Here is a 17,406-nt window from a genome sequence, read left to right as displayed (position 1 = left end):
TTTGTATTTCTTACTTTTCCTAATTTGGCGGGATGTACTCACGTTAGAATTATATGACATGAGTAGCCGCTTTTACACAAAAAAAAAGAGGTAGCGTTGCCCCACTCCTGTTTAGGGTGCATCCAGGAACACGAGCATTATCTAATTAGCGGATGGGTTCGAAGCAAAGTAATATTAATAATAAAAAATAAAAGCGCGCTGGCAGTTTCAATGCTTGCCATTTAGCATGCTTCAGAGAGTTTGGGATGCTCCTTTAATGTATAATATAGATATAGATGATAACCACCATTGCTGTTGTATTCGAACTAATGTAGGAGCGCAGCTCGGACGATCCTGAAGTTGGTTGGAGACGAGCTAAGCAGACTAGTTGAGGCGTTGGGCGCTGAACTCCTCCGCCGGGTGGCCTGCAAGAAGTTCACTTGTTGGTGGATTTTCGGCAAGCACTCTCCAATGGCTAAGTCAAAAGAATAAGGCAACAATATGAAAGGGAGAAATTTCAGCAGACTGAGAGCTCTATGAGAAGAGTAGTGTATTGTGTATATATTGCGTACCTGAGGTCTCCTGAGTTGCTTTCCTTATATAGGGAAGCCAATTTGTCGTTACCCGAATTGACGTGGCGTGCAATGATGGCCAGACAGTGACTAGTGGAACGACTACGGTATTGGTGCTAATCGAGCTGTCAACCCTTATCGATGCGTGCCAATTGTTCTCCGTGGTTGGCGACTCCTCGGTGGGAGCCGAAGTATTTCACTTCAGTTTACGTCCGAGGACAAAAAGGTCGATCAGGCCTAAGGTCCACGTGTCCAATATTTTTTCCATCAACCACGTTTAAGAGCAATGTAAAATTATATAAGCATCCATCCAAAGATACGTGACCTATCGAGCCAGGTTGAAACAAGTAACAAGATTATCTCAAATTGGGTTGATGTATTTATCCCTATGTCCATGGCCCGAACATTTAACTCTGTCCTTAAATAAGTTAAATAGTTGGAAAATAATCATGTCAACCTAATTTAATTATTAAATGGATCAAGACTCTAAATCCGAACCAAGTCTATTTAACAAGTAGACAAATCAAATAGACGTGTTTTTTTTTTTTTTGATAACATGGATACTTTCATACCATTTTAATATGAGTACATCCAACAAAATCAAAAAGAGAAGAATGCGATAGAAAGAAGAGAAAACTCTAAACTATTCTATAAAAAGCCACCGAAATGCTGGGCAACGCACGATGCCATCCAATCAGCTGCCTTATTCATCTTTTAGTATACATGAGTGACGCAAGGCATCTAGATAATCTCACAGAAGACTATAAATCTACATGTATCAACCACACTTCAGGTTTGTTTTGAATTGATATACCATGCTATTAATTGTTGCATCCACTCAAGTGTCTCAAATGGACTAGAGACATTTTATATTTCATACTTGAATGCCTTCCACTAACTCAGGTGACACTAGCCGCCATAAATATCAGCCCCTCAAGTTAGCAAGCAAAGGTTCCATGGACTCTTGGATTATATATCTTCAAAAATCTAAATCTGAATACTTACCAAATAAATCTAAAGCTGCATATGATTCTTTAATACGTCCAAACTTGCCGTTTATAAACTCGTAGAAGTCTTACCTTGCCTGAACTGTGAGGCCTTGTGCCTAATAGCCCATTCAGGAATCAGGAACTTTAGTGCAGCTACTGCAACATGAGTACCGAGGGGCATAAAAAGATTGATAGATCATATTTACATTAAAAAGTATGGATTTTCCCTTGCTAAATCTCATCATAATAATTCATAACTAATTGCATATATGATGCATTAACCTTTTCTTTTTCTTTTCGTGTATACACTTGCGGTCTGTTGATCTTAACATAGTTTTTCAACAGATGAGGTACGTACATTGTAATGCTAGCTTACAAAGATAATTACCATTATTTATATTTATCACTGATTATATAAATTTGCTTGAGACTGGAATGGTCGCAAATCTGATTCTACTCATGAAGCTGTTCCCTTTGACTGCTGGATCTCCAACTCGTGTTCTGCCACCATGATGCAAGAATCAGACTCCAAAGCAGAGGTTGTGCTCTTATCTCTCAATAGCAATGCTTTGGGTAAAGTTAGTGCATCCGGAGTGCATTGTACATCAGGTGTAATGCCAACCTGATCAATGTCATGCAGCGCTGGTGACAAGTACTTTGCAACAGTGACGAATAGTGCCGAACCATCATGAAGCTCAGTCACACTCTGCATCGCAATTTTATAGACAACATCATGGCATAGGTTAAATGCTTGACAAGAGCTCAAAGAACTAATTGATTATGACTATTATAAGTGACCAAATGGTAATTAAAATTTTGAATCAGATAAACTGGAACAAAGAACTTTTAAGTTCTCTAGGCCCTGCCATTCTCTATGGCATCAGACTGCTGATAGTGGAGGTGCCATGTAGTCTCTCCCCTTTTTGGGTCCAGATGGAAGAATTCATCTCTGACCATGTCAACGGTCAAAGAGCATGAGGTTGTTTAGGAGTTACAGTTATATGAAGAACTCATACAGTTTATCATGTGAAACTAATGAAGAATACCTGAATTTTTCCTTTACCAAAGGTTTTGCGTCCAACGAGAATAGCACGACCATTATCATGTAATGCACCAGCCAGGATTTCACTTGCACTTGCACTACCTTCATTAACCTGTCTTGACAAATCAAAAACACAAAAAAGAAGTCACTTGGAGAAGTACCAAATTGCACTCTCTCCAGTCCGACAAATATATAATAAGCTGATCAAGAAGAAGTGCAACTTTGCGATTAATTATTAAAAGTACATATTAGACTGAAAAGACAATGGTAATAAAGAAGCATGTGACATACAAATAGAATTTTTACAAATAGGATAAGCTCAATAAAAACTTAAAGAGTGCTCAAGATGGAGTAACCAGTCATTTATGGAAAGTAAAAAGCAGTAAAAAGCAAAGAAATAGAGCCCTAACAGGAGTTAATTAATTGATATTTATGCTAGTTTCTTGGTATAATATACAATAATTCATAGAATTATTTAACAATACCATCTAATATGCAGAGGAAGGGTGAACCTTGGCGCAACAGTAAGGTTGCTCCATTTTGACCTCGCTGTCACGGGTTCAAATCACAAAAACAGCCTACCTACATGTGGGGGCAAGGTTGCATACATTTGACCTACCCCAAACCCTGCACGCGAACCTCGTGCACCGGAGTGCCTTTTTTTTAATCTAACATGCAAAGCAATCATTTTAAGATTTGTGCACGTTTTTAACTATTAACGAAGAGGGCTTTGACAAGACAGTAAATTGACCGAACCAAAGATTTATAAGGCAACACTTTGCCGCAGAAGAATATTCATGCATGCTTGCAAAATCAGTCACCATATTGTTTTGAATTACCAAATAATTTGAAATATTTATGAAAATGGAGGGAAAACTAACAAGAACAACAAGTGGATCATGCGTTATAGCATGTCCATTGACCATATTGATAGGTAACAAATATCCATCCCGGTCAATAGTGTTCACAAGAGTTTCGTCACCATCCAGCCATATTTGGGCAACATCAAGTCCAGCTTTCACTAAACCTCCCTGTGGAAAACATGAAGAGATCAGACTGATGAGATGTTATATATCTAACTGGAACAGTTAAAATATTTAATGAGTCATGAGAATTAACCACCGGATTATTACGCAAATCTAGTATGTATGACTGAGCACCTTGAACCTCCAGTTGATGAATAGCATTCTGCATCTCAGCAGCAGCGTTCTGATCAGAAACATGCAAACAAATATTGATATCAGAAAGATAAACAAAGTAATTTATTTAAACAATAGCATTAGATTTTCAGAAATATTGCATCCAGATCACACTAGAATCCAGTGTAAAAAAGGTCCCTATGCAATAAATCATGTTGGTAATATGTACGAGCTAACAAATTTTGTGAAGATCAGATACAGGACCAAATAAGTTCCTCTCAATACATGGTGTTTTCACAAAGATTTATCATTTTATTACCCTTTATTTTGTTGAGGTGAAAGGAGGCCCTCAGCCTCCCAGATTCACTTATCATTGTTATTCCCTATATTTCTTGGTGATAGTCAAACTACATCCACTATCACTAGGGTATTCTACTAATATACGATTTTCATGGTTGACTCTTCCTTTGGAGTTGAATTTAGGGATATATCTTTCGCCTGTTAGTTAAATTAAAAGTTTCAAAAGGAAGAAAAGTGAAAAACACACACTTAGATGATCTAAAATAGCCTACTCATATATATATATATATATATATATATATATATATATATATATATATATATATATTCGATGAAATTAATATCATACACAATAGCATGACAAAGTATGTAATAAATTTGAATAAAATCTTTCGCTTTCCATGATCATGGATATGGAATTTTAGATGTTAATATATCCTTCCTCATGTTAGTTGATCAGCTCTGACTGGTATCAGATTGGTCTTGGCCGATTCGTCACTAACAGAAATCTGACACTTGCAAATGATCTGATAATGCCTTTATTTTGACGTGAAAAATCGTTATCTCCTCAGCATTGATTAGGGTAACAACGGAAGTTACATCTAAAAAAGAAAAGAATAGATGAGAACTACTTGACCTCATAATGCCAACTCAGAAAAAAGAAATTGATTTACATGTTACATCATAGTAACATTTCCATGTTAAAGAAGAAGGATCTTCCAGGAGGACAACCTAATCAAGAACCATGATAAAGTTGCCCAATTTCACTCGATCTAAGACTGAGTGACAGATATCCAATCAGAAAAAAATGTCAAAAAAATCAGATTCGAAAATTTGAACCAGATATCCCGAACGAATACCATGCATACCCAGTTGCTATATTTGACAAGCTTATTCAGATAATAAAAGAAATGCATTAAAAAATCAGTTAACTTCCTGAAGATTGCATCAAATTAATGCTTGCCATGCAACAAAAATAGCTTCAGAACCAGCACCTGTGAGAATGCAGATAGCCTCACATATCCAGTCTTCGACTCATGTCCATCGCTTGATTTATAAGAGATGACAGTGCTAGATATAGGTGACAGCTTAATAAACTCACGAGAAAGTTTCACCTTCAGTGAAAACAAAAAAGTTGTAGAGCTGCAATCAGGACTCATCCAACACAACCATGGATTTAAAATGTAATATGGCATCAGTGAAAACTTTAAAAGAGAAAGAAAGTTCACACAAATCATTCTACTGGAGAAGTTTAGCAAGTGTTATCTGCTAAAGACATATATAACTGATATTCCATATATGATTTTTTATGAAAAAAGGTAAAGAATTCTACCTCTCTAAGACCATTGCTGCTTCCATGATCCATCCCCTGGGAAGTCAGATTTTGCATCAGTTAAACTATACATATGCTTTCTGAGAGAGAAATAAGAATGCGATAAACTTGTCTGGGCCTTCATGTCAAGCATGTTGATGTTGCTAAGGAAATTCCAGTGTATATACCCATCAATCACTCTCTGTATATGCACTTTGCAGAAATTCTGTCAACTTAAGGATAAAACATGAGGGGAAATAACTGCCAGGAGTCATTTACTGGGAAAATGGCATATGCTCCACAAAATTGCAGATTATCGGAGAAGGAAAAAAAATGGATGTGAATTTATTATATCAACAACTTAGAAGGCATTGGGAAAGGAGTGGAGATGGTAAAGTAAGTAAATCATATTTAAAAATAAAGCTAAGGTTTGTCTTCACATTTATATAAGTAAATAACGATGTATTCAGGATAGCAATTGTATCAATAATTTGTAGCAATAATAACAACAGTTTACCTCTTTAAAGCTTTGCATGAGCTATACTACACACAATGACACTTTAACATAGAAGACTAAAAGATTATTTGCATTTTAGATTGCCACCAAAAAAAAAACAATTTTAATACACTAATTGGGAAAAAAATGCTCTTCATGACTATTAATGCATCATGAAATGAAGAAACTAAGTGGGTATTTACTCTGTAAAGCTTTACTGTCACACTTGTTCCAACATGCCCTCGAAGCTTCACAGCTGCCGCCTCACCATCAATTCCAGCAAGACTCTCTCCTGATAACAAAGAACAAAAGAACACTGAATCAGTCTTATTGATATCTTCTAGAATGGATCAGTTACATAGACACAATTTTCTGCTTCACATAATTAACATGTGAAAATGCTAGTAGACGTTCTACTTTGTTTTCTTCTGCAAGAGTTAAATTCATTTTGCACATGCAAAGCAATGTAGTAAGATGACTTCAATATTTAACAACTGAAAAGACGCTTTGCATGCACCTGGACGATTTGTACTGATAAGAAGGCCTTGTGGCACAATTGTAATGTCATCTATGTAGGAACAAGAATATGTGGAGTAAGGAAATGAGTATAATTGTTTAAAAAAAATGCCACAGTACAGGATATAGTAGATAAGAACTGAATAAGACTGCATCTTTCATGTAAGATAGGTAGAAGGCAGCCTCGTAAAATGAAAGATTTGGACCTTTTGCAAAAGCACAAGGGTAGCTGGGGAAACTTCGATGGTGGTTACAAAATTTAACTTATAAAGGTTACTTTGTCATGGATTTAACTTTTGAGAAGAATGGATTGCAAAGAATAACTAATACGGAACTTAAAAGAAAAGATAGGCTTGTTATCCATGATTATGGCACTTCTGATATTCATTATTTGAAAATGAGAAAGATCCAGATTTTATCTACTCTTTATCAAAATAATTAGATGATAAATGTAAAGATCTGTGTTAGAAAATACAAAGTGAACAAAGTGAGGCAGAGAATATGTGGTATAAGTATAATACTTGAGCCATGATGATATCATTATGGATAAAAGGATTTAGGATATATAAGACAACTATGACTTGGGAATAGGTTTAAGGATTGTAAAAATATTTCGAAACTAAAGTGCATTGAGTGATAAATCTTTTATAAGAAGGAAAAGGAATACTACAAAATTTTATTTCGATTACTAATACAGAGAGAAACTAAAACTCCAGCTAAACCTATGATTAAAAAACTGTAGTGAGCAAATAAATTAACAAGATTTAGATACTTATGAATCACATCTAGTGTGGTTATTTAAGAACATTGCCCTTACAGAGTCAAGTGCTTCTTTTTCCATCTCAAAGCAATCAAGAAAACGAGATTCAAAATTAAATTATGTGGATGAAAATGCACATAATTTTGATAAGTAAGCAGGAAAAGAAAAAGGAAACTGCTCTGTTTTAAACTTACCATCAATCTCAATCAGCTCATCCCCTTCATGTATGCCAGCTCGATCAGCTGGGCTTCCCTCGATACAAGACAGAACGACCTGTGCCAATATTGACATTAATAAGTAAAGGTTGGTGTTTCAATAAAACACACAACAGTGGCACATCATATCGATTTCTGTTTTAACACTATATAAATGTCATCTGCAGACATCATATAACTAATGCAAGTACTGCAGTAAAACAAAGCTAGATGAAGAAGAGATGGACTTGAAGAATTGTTTTACTAACCAAGCGTCCAGAACTTGGTTCCTTGTTGATAAAGAGACCAACTCCTTGCAGATTTCCATCACTACCTATTCTGAAACTTCGATACTCCTGCAATTCGAGAACAATTGTTAGGTCCAACTATGGCCTCAATTGCAAGAGCCAATTAAGAGAATGACCTACCCAGATATAACATTATAATTGCATAAAATGGAACGTAGTTAATTCCAACACTGAAAATATAACGATTTTTTTTAACATTCTAATTGCATAAAAATGGAACATAATTAATTTCAGGAGTGAAAATACAAGGGAATTTTTGCATGAAGTAAGAAAGGTGACAACAGAAAAGGAATAAGTCCTCATGCATGCTGGTAAGTGACTGTTTTTCCCTTTGAGCTCGAGTGACAAAGCACAACATAGAAAGTTTTATGATATAAATGCCATGAGTTACAGTTGCACCTAATGAGAGAAAAGTTTTCCTTGAAATTTGGAACATTTGTCCTAATAGATTTAAGAAGATGAAATATTCAACATCAAGCATAAGTAAAAACAAATAATGGAACATAAAAATGAAAAGACAAGGCTTGTTTCGAAACCAAGAACCTTTGGGCTAATAATTGTAGTAAATGGGTCCCCAAGGGATGCAAGCATTCCACTGATTTTGTTATATGCTGCATCTGCTGACTTCAGTGGAAACATTTCCACCATAGTCTGCTGTAGTTTTTGATCCCAATCTGCAAAAAAATAATCTTGTAAAGAATAATCTCATGAAAGAACTTGAATAGAAACAACTAACAAAACTCAGAATGATAAGAGCTAAAGTGAACGTAACAGACTGTAGAAACAACAACAACTAAGATTTATTCTCATAGTAAACAGGTAGAGGAGGGGAAAGAATTTCAAGATAAGTCAATGTTATCCAGATCAAATCCTTCAATGAGAGACTCCAAAATATTTCAATTATTTGGAAAATGAAGAAATGAAATGATGCTTTGGTAGAATTTTCCACATGGAAGACTGCAATAGGGTACAAAAAGTAAGTTTCATTTGTCAAAAATCTGCATGTATGAAACCTTGATGCACCTGCATGAGTTATAAATGATGCTTGAAAAAATTCATCTGCAGACCATTTAGATTCCATGCTCTAAGGGAATTTTCCATGGTGTACACCCAGGGTTTCTATGTCCGATATGCAATGTACTGATAATGATGAGGGGCAGCAAAAGTCGTGGACAGTCCAATCCAGAGGGCCTTCCAACTTCAGTTGAATAGTCTGAAAAGAGGTGGGTGATCAAGGACGAGAGACTAGGTGATGTGACTCATCAAGAGGAACAAGCTGAGTCAAGTATATCAAGTGATCCTTTGCACATTCCAAGTGAGCCTATTACAAGGTCCCAGGCTAAAAGACTTAGAAAAGCTCTGATTAGGCTTGTTCTAAACATATGGGCTAGGCAAGCTTCGAGTGGATCTACAAATATAAAGCTGGGCTTGAGCAATTTACAAGAAGTCATCAATGTCATTCAAGTAGAAGATGAGAGCTGTTGATGACACTTGGGCCAAATCTACCATAAATGAAGAAATCTTGCTGAATTTCATACATGGGCTGATTCATTTGAATCTGGACTTCATTAATTTGAGCTCAACATGGTGTTTTTATCTTCATTTAATGGGGTGCATGAATTTATGAAGACTTTTCATCATTTGAAACTTCTCATTAGTTGCTTTGTCTTTTCCATGCTTGGAGGGATGTTCCAAGGTAGTTAATTAATGCTTTGTGTTTTCTATACTTGGAGGGGTGTTCCAAGGTAGTTAATTAATGCTTTGTATTTCCTATGCTTGGAGGGGTGTTTCAAGGTAGTTAATTAATGCTTTGTGTTTCCTATGCTTGGAGGGGTGTTCCAAGACTAGTATTTATATTTCAGGTCATGTAGAGAATGAAAAACAATGAGTTTGTTCTGAATTTCAGATTTGAGAGAAGCTTTCTCTTATGTTCTTCATTGAACTGCCTAAATTTATCAAGGATTGATCAACCTTGTGGCGTTTCAGCACTTTGGGTCCTTGTTTCTTCATATTCAAGGGTTCTAGTGGATCATCCAAATCTGGTTTTAGCTTTCTTGGGGTTAGAATATCATCTTGTTCGTGGGTTCTAAGGATCTAATCCTCGTGGGTTCGCATCACTAGGACAAGGTACCAAAGAACTTAAGGAAGCTCAACTTTATCAATGGATACAGCTTCGACGTGAAAGATTCAAAAAAATGAATAAGGCCAACCAGAAATATATGGACCAGGCTTGTATAGTATGATAATGGAAGTCCAAGTGATATTGTTATGCACATGGTTAGTCAATGTTGTTTATCACTTTCAAATTGTTCAGTTCAATTTTTGCTCACAAAAGGAAAAAAAAAAGAGAATTGTTCAGTTTACTCATGCAACATAATGAGTGGCATATCATCTCAACACCCTAGTTAAATTAAATAATAGGAAAAGATTTTGCATATTAGTTATATGGCAGCTAACTAACAATTTCTCATAGCAAGAATTCAAACCTCATTTGGACCTTTTGCTTTGTATGTTATGATTTAAGGTGCATAGGTGATCTCAGCCCCATTAATCTGAATAAAAGGAGACCCCCGTGCTGCCTCAGCCACAAAGATTAAGCTGCCAACCATCAAGCCATATATAACAATCCATAAACCGCAATGCATTAATCCCCAAATAACCAACCAACTAGGTCTAGATAACTGGCCAACCCTGGCCACTCTTCCAGGCTCCGATGTTTCCTTGATCTTGCATGGACCATTCATCTAGAGCTTTATCATCTCTTAAACCGTACATCTGCTGCACATGTTTCCATTGCCAAACTCATATTTGGCCCATCACATATGTTTCAAGTTCCATTAGTCCATGCAGCCGCACGAACTGAAAATCCAGATTCACATCACGGGACCGGAATCTCATGCATTCTCCAAGATATTTGAATCTTTAAACAACCTTGCAGGGAGCGTAAACCGAAGCTACCCCACTGTAAGGCTTTATTTTTCCCAGTAACACCTTATGAGGCTTTATAAGGGCTCGAGCAATAAAATTTCTCGTTGAAATGGAAAACCAGTAGCTAACTGACCGGTGATGTAATCCGACAAGAAAGCCCAAACAAATCGGCAGAACAATAAAAGTCAATAAATCAAATAACGTTTTTCTTAGAATGATAAAGATTTCAAAACGTCAACTTTTAAGGGAGGTTTGAAAATAATAATACTAATAATAATAATAAACAAAAGAAAAGGAAAATTTTGGCACGGTACCTTGATGGTTGAAAGTTGGATCTATGAAGGTCTCACGGATCAAGCCCCAAGCCTCCACCAGAGTTCTCTGCACTGTATTCACCTGACGGAGTAACAACATACTCATAAGAAATAAATAAAGAACATCACCAAACCGCATCTTTTAACTTAAATTTAATTCCCAATATTCATATATTATTCTAAAAAACATGATTTCTTGTTTTTCTGGAAAAAAAGGTCGTATATTGTCCGACCATATTCAAGAAAATCTTTTTTTCTTCCCCTCTTACCTCGCGAGCTCTGGAAACCGGGAAGGCAACGGTGAGGGACTCCGCGAGGGCCGGAGGATCACAGCCGTACATGGAGATCATAGCAGCAGCGGCTGCCGCAGCGAATCCGGCGGCCGCCTGCCGCAGTACTCTGGCCAGGCCTCCATCGGAGGCATCGATTTCGAATCCGACGGATCCGGAGGCCCGGAACTCCTCTCTCTTCTCCGACCGAATCCGGAGCCTGGGACCAGAGCGAAATTGAAAGGGAATGCGGACTCCTCGCGCCCGCTTTGGAAGCTCGAAGAGAGGCGCCGAGGAGAGGCTGCGGAGGCCGAGCTCGGGTGTTGGACGGAGGGATTCCATTTGGAGGAGTTGGGCCTGGGCGGGCGAATGAGGGCGGCTGCCTCCAATATAGAACTCGAGAGATTCCGGTGGGGCCGACTCGAATCTAAATAGTGGTCTCCGTAGCTTCCGTCTCCCGGCATCTCGAGAGAATCAAATCACCAAACACCTTGCCGTGAGGCGCGAGAACGCGTACGCGACGAGTGCACCACAGGGTCAGGTTTATATGGCTGTGGTCTCCGGGACTTCACCGTACGGCTCTTCGGCCAAGATGGCGAACGTTCGGGATGCCTGGCCCTGGACCTCTTGGGCGAATTAAAGAAATATATGATTTTTTTTTTCTCGAGGAAACTCTATGCACATTTTAATTGATCAGCAATGATTTCTTTCCCAATTAAATAGAAAAATTCGCCCGCTACATGTATCTAGTGAATTGAAAATGCTTTAGAGCTCCCATTAGCATATACAATTTTTTTTAATAATACTGGTTCCCTGTTGCTGTGTCAATTGTATTTTTGTAATATCAGGGAATTCAGGCAGGACCAGCTTTGCTTTGACACCTCGCTATCGCCATGTTTGGATAATTGGATCGCTGGGTGGTTCTCTCGAGATGCACCGTTTGATACCGATTTCAGAGTTTCTTGGTTTTCTTCCCGCAATCATCCGGGCTTTGTTGCATAACCAGGTTTCAATGTTTTCTCTCCCTCTTTTTTTTTTCTTTTTTTTGTTTTGCTAAAGAGAATGATTCATACAGATCTAGCACGGATACATCTAAAAAAATCAAAAAATAATACATCACGTAGGGCTCTTGGCAACTCCCTCTTCCCAACCTATAGGTCCACTCCTAAATGGTCTGCCATAAAGGAGGTTACCCAATTCGCGGCCTATTTGTCTTTCAAAAACTTGCCTAGCTAGGAATGTCACCCTATTGTCCACATAGTCCGAATGTCTAGGGGCAGAGGACAGAACCCCTTTGCACCACCGAACCCTACTAGGATTTAGTTGATCACCGTAGACGAATCATCCTCAAGGATGACCACACATTGAGCATAGCCCAGCCCTACTCATGCCGCCCTCATCTCAGTCTTCGAAACTGAAGATATGACGCCCACCGGCTGCAACCATCCTAGAGTCTGAACTTTTGATAACGAAGCCAGCACCACGCCTGCCACCATCAAGCACACATCCGTTAAAATTGACCTTGAAAAAACTAGGAGGTGGGGGCTCTCAGATGAAGAAGACCATCCGAGACACTACCAATCCCGACCGACTTACGGGTTACGGCGACAGGCTCGCGCTTCTACCTATACAATCCACTTCCGAAGGATCTTTTAGGTAAGTACTCACATACCCTGGCAGACCATTGAAAATCTTCTTCTTTTTTTTTGAGTATCGTCCTAACTTAGGTATCGAAAGATACCCACTGGACATACTCTAGCAAAACAACTTCTTTGTCTTTGTTGTTTCTGGCCAAAACTCGACCGCATGTTAGAACCCTATCGATAGCTCTTCGTCCCAATTTGCGGCCTTGCATGACTGGAATATTTCGTTGTTGTATTTTTTTTGCTCGACGCCTAAGACAAGCCGGATCTTAGTGGCAACATCCCCTAAAAAACATGAATACAAGATATGATTAAATATAAAATATGGATCCACATTACTTCATCCTATGGATGATTATATAACTATTGTCGATCAATCGTTCCGTTATTTATATCAGTTGCCTTACCAAAAAGAATACCAGAGGGAATCCGTGCTTTTACCTATCCGCCCCGGATCCTCCTGCGTGGAACTACAACGAAGCGTGAACACGTAAACAAAGTCCCACATCTTGCTCTTGCTCGTTCGCACTCACAAGCGTTCCACGTGCTCGACCCAGGTCCGGAGACAAAGGGAGGTGAAGGTAATAGATTGTGATCTGATCCCAGATTTTATGCCACTAGTGGATAAGGTCACCTCCTCCCGGCTTCCACAGGCATCACAAACTCAACCCCCATCCCCCCCAGAAAAATCCACGATATGGCAACCCTCTTCGCCCCCTCCGCTGTCCTCTCCACCGCCACAACCGCGGCCGCCGCCGCCACCACCACCACCAACACCTCCCCGGCCCCTCCCAGACCTTTAATCAGACCCCACTTCCCTCACCTCAAATCTCTGTCCACCACCCTCGCCGCCACCGCCGCCGCGGCCTCACTCCTCCTCTCCACCCCCTCCCCCTCCCTCGCCGACTCCCCCACAGTCCACCTCTACTACGGCACCGCCGCCAGTGCCGCCAACTACGGCGGCTACGGCGGCAACGAGAGCAAGAAGGACTCGGCGGAGTATATCTACGAGGTCCCCGACGGTTGGAAGGAGCGGCCCATCTCCAAAGTGGAGAAGGGCACCAACGGCACCGACAGCGAGTTCTACAACCCCAAGAAGCGCGCCGAGCGCGTGTACCTCACCTTCCTCCCCGGGTTCCGCGCCCTCGCCCCCGTCGACGCCGTCCTCTCCAATCTCGCCCTCTCCGACGTCGATCTCCAGGACCTGATCGCCGGCGCCGCGTCCGTGCGGTCGGCGGAGCGGCGGGACGACAAGGGGCAGCTCTACTATGCCTACGAGATCGAGGGTGCCGGGGCCCACAGCCTGGTCTCGGTTACGTGCGCCCGGAACCAGCTATACGCCCACTTTGTAAGCGCGCCCAACCCGGAGTGGAATCGGGATCAGGATACCCTCCGCCGGCTCCACGAGTCCTTCAGGACCGTCGTCGACCCCGCTTCTCCTTCCTAGCTCTTCCTCGTCGGTGTTCGTTTCGATGTTCCCCGCGGTAATATGATATATGTAACGGCACTCATGAGCAAGACCAGATGCTATCAGGCTTCATTTCAAGTTCTTTTGTAGTGTACCGTGTTTATCTTATGCAAGAGATATCGCTTGGATAAGATTTTGGAAACCAAAGTACTCGCTAGAATCAAGGAGATCGAAGAGTGAGGATTACCTTTTCTTCTGAGAACCAAAAAAGAGGATTTTCCAGCTTCCCTTGGATCTCGATGTCCATCTACCATGATAAATGATAATCTCCCCATATGGCTGTAATTTTCCAAATTGTGTGAACTGCATTACTGGAGCTTCTGACAATATGCATGTTTTGGCAAACTACATATAAGGAATGCATTTTTCTCAAGAAATTGGAAAAGAAACGAACGAAAGAAAGAAGAGAAAAATATCTTAAAAGCTGGTTTGCATTCAGTTGAAAATTTTGAATTTCTTTATTAAGAACAATCTATATACTTTAGAGAATAAATCAGCAGTCTCACTAAAGTAATGACTTCTTGCAAATGATCCAGCAATGATAAGCAATGGTCATATTGCAGCAGACTGTCAACCTTGCTCAGGAAAAGATGAAGAAGTTATTGCAAACTCTCGTACCAATTTAGTAGACGGACTCGGCTTTATACTGAATGTACAACTGTTGATTGCATTTGAAAATAGAAAAATTATTGTTTACAAGGAATGTATACCAGAATGCCTATTATCATGGGTGAATGTGATTAGGTTTGAGATTGGGTAAATCCTGCAATCGTGGGTGACAGGGAGAAGATTGTGCCTTGACGGAGGATGTCTTAATTGAATCCAAATCTAGAGTATTTTGAATTTGATCCTTATCAACGAGGAATGTATACTGGAATGCCTATAATCATGGGTGAATGTGATTTAATTTCACATTGAGTAACTCCTGCAATCGTGGGTGACAGGACGAAGATTGTGCCTTGATCGAAGATGCTTTAATTGAATCTAAATCTGGAGGATTTTGAATTTGATCCTTATCATGCCTGATCACGTTGAGCTTGATGCGGAGATGAGCAAAACAAGTCAAGACCAACTGTTTGGTGCCAGCTGGTCTTTACTGGAGATAAAATGAACTACCAAAGATCCTTGCTGGACTTTCTTCCTAACAAAGTGATAGTCAATTTCCACATGCTTAGTGCGAGCATGGAATACTGGATTTGCAGTGAGATACGTTGCCCCTATGTTGTCGCACCATAAGACAGGCCGAGTGGGGAGAAAATTTCAAGTTCACGAAGCAAAAATTGGAGCCAAATAGATTCTGCAGTAGCATAGCCACGGCACGATATTCAGCCTCCATGCTTGAACAAGTAACAGTGGGCTATTTCTTGGAGCTCCAGGAATTGAGATTGTGCCCAAAAAGGATACAAAAACTTGATGTGGATTTTTCATCGTCGGGACAGCCAACCCCATCTGCATATGAGTAAATGGAAATCTGAGAAGAGGAGCTTGGTCAAATGAGAAGTTCGAAATCAATGAAAAATTTCAAGTAGCAGAAAATGCGCTTTATTGTCGTCTAATGAACATTCATTGGTTTGTACATAAATTGACAAACCTTGTTAACAACAAATGAAATATCTGGACGTGTAAGAGAGACATATTGGAGTGCACCCACGACGCTGCGAAAAAGAGAAGGATCCAAAAATGAATTCCCGGCAAACAAGGATAATGGTTGAGAGGATGACATTGGTGAGGAGACCGGCCTGGCGTCGAGCATATTAGTGCACCGAAGAAGGTTGAAATTTTATCTTCTTTGAGAGAGGAGAAGACCAGCAGATACACGCAGCACTTCAACACCCAAGAAATAATGGAGATCCCTTAAATCCTTGACAGTAAACTCACAACTTAAATCAAAAATGAGTTTAGTAATTGTAGCATCATCATACCCAATAATAATAATGTCATCCACATACACAAGAACAAATAAAGTAATGAACCATGTTTGAAGATAAATAAAGAAATATCAAAACTGAAATTCACAAAGCCGAGAGACAAGAATTGCTCGCTCAAACGAGAGAACTAGGCACGTGGGGGCTGCTTCAAGCCATAGAGAGCTTTGCGTAATTTGTAGACGTGGTTGGGAAAATTAGGATGCACATACCCAGTCGGTTGGCGCATATAAACATCTTCCGAAAGAAATCCATGGAGAAAGGCATTTTGAACATCTATTTGGCAAATTTTCCAATGATGTGAAACTGCAATACTGAGAACTAAGCGGATGGTAGTTGGTTTAACCACGAGACTGAAAGTATCATCAAAGTCGATATCTTGCTGTTGGTGATACTCTTTGGCCACTAGCCGAACCTTCCTATGCTCTATAGAGCCATCAAACTTTTTTTTTTGTTTTATAAACCCACATAGAACCCATAATGTTCATATCTGGGGTAGCCGGCACAAGGGACCAAGTGCCAATTTTCATGAGAGCTAAAAATTCTTCATCCATAGCAGAGGGTCATTTAGCATGCTTACTAGCCTCAGTGTAACAAGAGGGATCTTCAGGGACCATGCTCATAGCAAGAAGAGCTTTTGGCAAAGGATAATGAACTGTGCCATCAGTAAATATCTTTGGTTTCACAATATCATTCTGAAAGCGAGTCTACATAGGATGAGAACGAGGCATGGGAACATCAATAATAACAGCAGATTCATGAGGCAAAAGATGTGGATTTGTCGGCAAGAACTCAGATGTTGTGAGAGACGTAGAGGAAAAAGAAGGAGACTGGTCATGGGAAGGAGAGACATGTATCGAAGGAGCAGAAGAGGAAGATAAGTGAGACGACGTCGTCTCATTGAATGATGTGGACTTGTTTGGAAGAGAGGACAACATAGGGGTGGAGGCTGTTTGGGTGTTATTTAGGCGTATGGAAAAAGGAAGGTGTGTCATTGGTATGGCAGCAAATGGTTGAGTGGGTATCGAACTTAGACAAGAAAATGGGGACAAATTCTCATAAAAAATAAACTGCCTAGAAACAAACACCTTGCCAGAGGTGAGATCTAAGCATTTATACCCACGATGGTTGTTGCTAAATCCAATAAACACACACTGCTTTGACCGAAAGTCAAGTTTATGTTTGTTAAATAGGTGAAGGAGTGGGTAGCATGCACAAATGACAATGTGGAGAAGAGAAAAATTTGAGATTT

At 39.7% G+C, this 17,406-nt stretch overlaps 2 protein-coding genes across 4 annotated transcripts; one reads left to right on the top strand and one right to left on the bottom strand.

Moving 5' to 3' along the window:
* Positions 1-1,768: 1,768 nt before the first annotated feature.
* Positions 1,769-11,637, bottom strand: LOC103720336 (Peptidase S41 family protein). 3 transcript variants are annotated; one of them, XM_008809989.4, is made up of 13 exons: positions 11,119-11,637; positions 10,850-10,931; positions 8,151-8,281; positions 7,569-7,655; positions 7,300-7,378; positions 6,033-6,121; positions 5,355-5,390; positions 5,017-5,136; positions 3,705-3,791; positions 3,464-3,613; positions 2,587-2,694; positions 2,163-2,246; positions 1,769-2,041 (listed from the first exon to the last, which is right to left on the bottom strand). In XM_008809989.4, exons 1-13 carry the CDS (start codon positions 11,458-11,460, stop codon positions 1,994-1,996), a joined length of 1,443 nt encoding a protein of 480 aa, XP_008808211.1. In that variant the 5' UTR covers positions 11,461-11,637; the 3' UTR covers positions 1,769-1,993. The 3 variants fall into 3 exon arrangements, with proteins under 3 accessions (XP_008808211.1, XP_008808206.1, XP_008808208.1); XM_008809984.5 differs by having other exon boundaries at positions 1,769-2,246; XM_008809986.5 differs by having other exon boundaries at positions 1,769-2,246; positions 3,705-3,770.
* A 515-nt stretch (positions 11,638-12,152) lies between these two features.
* On the top strand, positions 12,153-14,454 carry LOC103720338 (thylakoid lumenal protein (Mog1/PsbP/DUF1795-like photosystem II reaction center PsbP family protein)). The gene has a single exon (XM_008809991.5). The coding sequence runs from the start codon at positions 13,459-13,461 to the stop codon at positions 14,206-14,208; it is 750 nt and encodes a 249-aa protein (XP_008808213.2). The 5' UTR covers positions 12,153-13,458; the 3' UTR covers positions 14,209-14,454.
* The last annotated feature ends 2,952 nt before the right edge of the window (positions 14,455-17,406 follow it).

This window comes from Phoenix dactylifera, chromosome 2 (genome assembly GCF_051530095.1).
Source record: "Phoenix dactylifera cultivar Ajwa chromosome 2, Ajwa_hap1_PhDact_Kaust_v1.1, whole genome shotgun sequence".
NCBI classification, from domain to species: domain Eukaryota; kingdom Viridiplantae; phylum Streptophyta; class Magnoliopsida; order Arecales; family Arecaceae; genus Phoenix; species Phoenix dactylifera.
The sequence above is the reverse complement of the archived record's forward strand: the minus strand, read 5'-3'. Positions and strand labels throughout refer to the sequence as shown.

What these genes read in the sequence shown, in the direction of transcription:
- LOC103720336 (XM_008809984.5), bottom strand. Translation starts at nt 11,460, where the DNA reads ATGGAATCCCTCCGTCCAACACCCGAGCTCGGCCTCCGCAGCCTCTCC. An exon ending in TGAGCTGATTGAGATTGATG is followed by an intron (nt 6,122 to 7,299) that starts GTAAGTTTAAAA and finishes CTTTGTTATCAG; the next exon opens with GAGAGAGTCTTGCTGGAATT. An exon ending in GCAGCAATGGTCTTAGAGAG is followed by an intron (nt 5,137 to 5,354) that starts GTAGAATTCTTT and finishes TTTTCACTGAAG; the next exon opens with GTGAAACTTTCTCGTGAGTT.
- LOC103720338 (XM_008809991.5), top strand. Translation starts at nt 13,459, where the DNA reads ATGGCAACCCTCTTCGCCCCCTCCGCTGTCCTCTCCACCGCCACAACC.